The sequence below is a fragment of the Manacus vitellinus genome, unplaced genomic scaffold, assembly GCF_001715985.3.
Source record: "Manacus vitellinus isolate BGI_N305 unplaced genomic scaffold, ASM171598v3 scaffold_81_pilon, whole genome shotgun sequence".
Taxonomy (NCBI): Eukaryota; Metazoa; Chordata; class Aves; order Passeriformes; family Pipridae; genus Manacus; species Manacus vitellinus.
Window position 1 is genome coordinate 1,294,895 of NW_021940822.1, and position 3,714 is coordinate 1,298,608.

Genomic DNA, 3,714 nt, shown 5'->3' on the forward strand with positions numbered 1-3,714 from the left:
TGGAAGATGGAGCGGGTGGTGCGAGGCCGGAGCTCCTGTCGAGGTGACAGCTCTGGCTTGTGGTTGTGGTTCCAGCCCATCGCGTGCACCAGCTCCGAGATGAGGTTTGCCATGGCCATGCTGAACTCAAACTCCTGCTTCACACGGCTCCCCTCCTCAGGGAGCAGGCTGGGTACAGCGCACCCCTGCTGCTCCTCTCCCTGCTCCACACCACCGCTCAGCTTGTCCAGGAGAGAAGTGACACACAGGTAGCGCTTCACCAGGACAAACAGCAGCTTCCCAGGGATCTGCAACAAGCACAGCTGTCAGACTCAGCCTGCAGAGCACCTCCAGCTCCCAGCTCTCTCCAAGCCACCAGCTCATCCACAGTCAGGATCCCAGGAGAGCTCTGGACCAGCTGGCAGCAGCAGAGACCTCTCAGCCCACCCTCGTCTCCCTGCTCACAGAAAGGCTTCCATGTGCCCCTCCTCCACTGCCAGCCTCACGCCAGGCCCAGATCCTGTGCCAGCTCTCCCAATAGCCAGTCCTGCTCAGCTGCCCAACTCCAACTACCTTCTTGTCCCAAACAAGGACACCGCCCTGGCCCTCCACTCCCACCCCTCCTGGCCCCTGAAGCCCCACAGGCCCAGGGCTGGCAGGGCCTGCCACTACCTGTGGAAGGTGAATCCCCTCAAAGGACATGCACTGCTCTTCAGAGGATGTTATCTCAGCAAACAGCTCCAGCAAGGTGCAGCGACTGTCAAAGTCCATGTGCTGCTCAATGCCATCCTGCTGGCTCAGGGACAGCAGGACATAGGCCCGGCTCTCTGCAACAGCAACAAAAACTCTTCAGGCCCCATAAAGACAACCCGCACCCCACCCTCCCTGCGAGAGACAGATCCACAGGCAAGGAACAGCTTTGCTGCTCCCTGTCACCTGAACCATGTTCTATCCTTCCATCTGGAGTGGCAACATTTTGCTCCACAATGTATTTTTTCTACCCCTGAAGCTGCAAGATTCACCCAAAGCAGCAACCCAAATAACTGACTACAGATCAGGGCCCCAGGGAAGAAAAGAAGTTTTAACCTCAATCAGCCCCTCATCTGCCCCACTTCAGAGCTGCATGAACTCAGACACTAGGACAGGGAAAGCCAGATCTCTTGTGGGATACACCACAACCAGCAACCTTCCAGGTGCACCCAAGCCTCATCAGGCACTTCCAAGTCATGGCAGCTCCTCTTAAATGAGAGAACTGGGTGAGGACCAGCCTCTATCCTCCAGGCTTCTGCCAAGCCCCTTGGTACCAGTCTTCATTGCAAGGGTATGCGGAAGGAGACTGTCTGTTCCTCTAAGTGTATCTAGTCAAGGACCTTTTCACTGCAAAAAGTGAAAGAAGGAAACCATAAACGATAACATAAAGAATCACAAACGTGACTGACAAATGCTAATGGAGGCAGTGAGGAGAAACAAATCTGGTCAGTCACAATAATTAGTAAGGACATCTGGAGTTTAAGAATGATTATTTTTCAGTAAGATTATCTGAGTAATTGGAATTGGCAAGGAACACAAAAGAGGGTGCACAGAAAGGAATATAAAAGGCACTAGTTGTGTTTAAAGCATGGCTAGCCAGTGCACTTGTTTGACAGCCCTGTACTTCATTGACACAGTTTGTCCTACTTTTTTACGTCCTCTTATTAAATCTTTTCTAACTCTCTCTGCCCCATGTGTGTGTGTACTGCAAGCACTCTGTGCCAGCTACTGGTGAGACCTGTGTGAATTGCATTCGGTACTAGGAACTGGAGCCTAACTGGGGGCGTGGGAGCCCTGTGGAGTCAGCAAGTGGAGAGACTGACAGTTGGAAATGCCATTGCCCTCTGGACCTGGGGAGGGTCTCACGGATTTGAGCCTGGAGCCAGCTACTGGGAAGACTGGCGTACAGTGGACTCAGTACAAGCTACTCAAGTCTGATCAGGGTGTAGGTGTCCCTGGTCTGAGGTGCCAGCTACTGGGGCAAGTGCAAGGCTCTCAGTGTTAGTGACTGGAGCAGGGAGGGTCCTCGGCCATCAGCCACTGGGGACCGAACAGTGTGTGTCCCAAAATACAGCTACTGGAAGGGAGGCAAGCTACTGGAAGGTCAGCACCAGCAGCTGAAGCAGGACTGCAGTGCCTGGTGCCAGCAGGAAAGGGCGAGTATCTCTATCTTCCCCAGTCCTGCTGGGCACGGAGTGTGCATTTAACTTGTTAGCAAAACTTCACGCTGGATTAGCTGGAAAGTAGGAGGTCCTGGGTCCAGACCGAGGTATGAGGCAGGTGGTGGTCTGTGCTGGAAGTCCCAAGGGACTTGTGAAATGTGGACTGTGGGAGGAACAAGTGTCTGAGTGCTCTATGTTTGTCAGCAAGCATCGAGCTTGACAAATGGATGAGCAGGGCGACTCCTGAGGCTGGTAGGCGAGCTTGGATCCAGGCACAGGTGCAGGACAGACAGAGGGGCCGTGCTGGAACCCAAGGGATCCATGAATGTGTGTGTAACTGTGAACCTGGAAAGTGCAGTGTGTGCTGGCAGGAGCGACCTTCTGTCTCGGCTGGACGAAGAGCAGGAGGGGACATGGCTGTCTGTGCTTGTGTTTATGTGAGTCTCGTAAGTACGTGCTGTTGAAGACGGCACCACTGTCCATGCTCAGCCTTGTCAGTGTCCTGCATGTGTCTGTGCTCTGGGATAGCTTTGCTACTGGTTGAACCTGCAAACAGGAAAGCGGCAGCTGCACCCCTCAGGCTGAGGAACCCCAGACTCCTCAGGCTGGGCTCTAGTGGCAGAGCAGGAGAGGTGCTGGGACTGCTGGAGGAGACAGCCACCCCTAATATTCTTTAACACTCCTAACAATTAATTAGCATCCCAGCTCAGAAACCTGTCAGGGGTTTTTAACTCTTACAGCACTCCAGACAACTACAACTGAGGAAGTTTGGAAGATCCAGACTGATTCTTCCCCTTTTGCCAACAAGCCCCAAGGCATGCTGCTTCCCAGGCATCTCACCCCCACAAAAGGACTGTCACCCCTCAGCTGCCCAGCAGCACCTCCACAGAGGCACTGAGCAGCAGCAGCCCCCACCTGCATCCTGCAAAGCCAGGGTCCGCAGCATCTTGCCGGCACTGTGGCGGATCTGCTTCTCCCGGTGGCACAGCATCTTCATCAGCACGTCCAGGGCTCCCGTCTCCCTGAAGGCACCCGCCAGAGAGCCAATGCCGGCGTAGGCGCTCAGCACGTGCACAGTGTTCAGGATGGAGCACTTGGGCGTCCCGGCCTCGGCCAACTGCCGCATGGCTCGCTGCACCAGGCTCCTGACATCAGCCTTCATCTCCAGCAGCGAGGCTTCGTCCAGCGGGACATCTGCAGCCAATGGACTTGGTGCCTTCTCCTCTTTCACCCACGGCCCTTCCAGCTCCCTCTTGCCCAGCAGTGCTGGGCAGCTGGCACAGACCTCTTCTGCAGACATCCACATCGAGATGTTCTCTGGCTTGGTCTCTGCACAGGAGGCACTGCTGCCTCCCACTGCTCTCTCTTCCAAGCTAATCACACTCCACTGGATCAGGTATTCAGGCCGGCCGTTGTGGCCTCGACGCTGCCGGAGCAGCTTCTCCGGGTGGGCCTGCAGTTTGGGTCCCAGCTGCACGAGCAGGTTGCCATTGTGCTTCTCATTCACCATGGCAGCAGATGTGCCTGCAGAGACAGAGGGGAA

At 55.3% G+C, this 3,714-nt stretch overlaps 1 protein-coding gene across 1 annotated transcript in view; it reads right to left on the reverse strand.

The window, feature by feature from the left end:
* The window catches only part of LOC115307993 (cullin-9-like), a 15,636-nt gene extending 11,941 nt beyond the window's left edge, over positions 1–3,695 (reverse strand). The window contains exons 1-3 of the mRNA XM_029964857.1: positions 3,087–3,695; positions 652–806; positions 2–287 (exon numbers count right to left, since the gene is read on the reverse strand). Coding sequence (XP_029820717.1) covers positions 2–287; positions 652–806; positions 3,087–3,681 — 1,036 coding nt within the window. The 5' untranslated portion in view covers positions 3,682–3,695. The remainder of the gene's footprint in view (position 1; positions 288–651; positions 807–3,086) is intronic.
* Between the last annotated feature and the right edge of the window lie 19 nt (positions 3,696–3,714).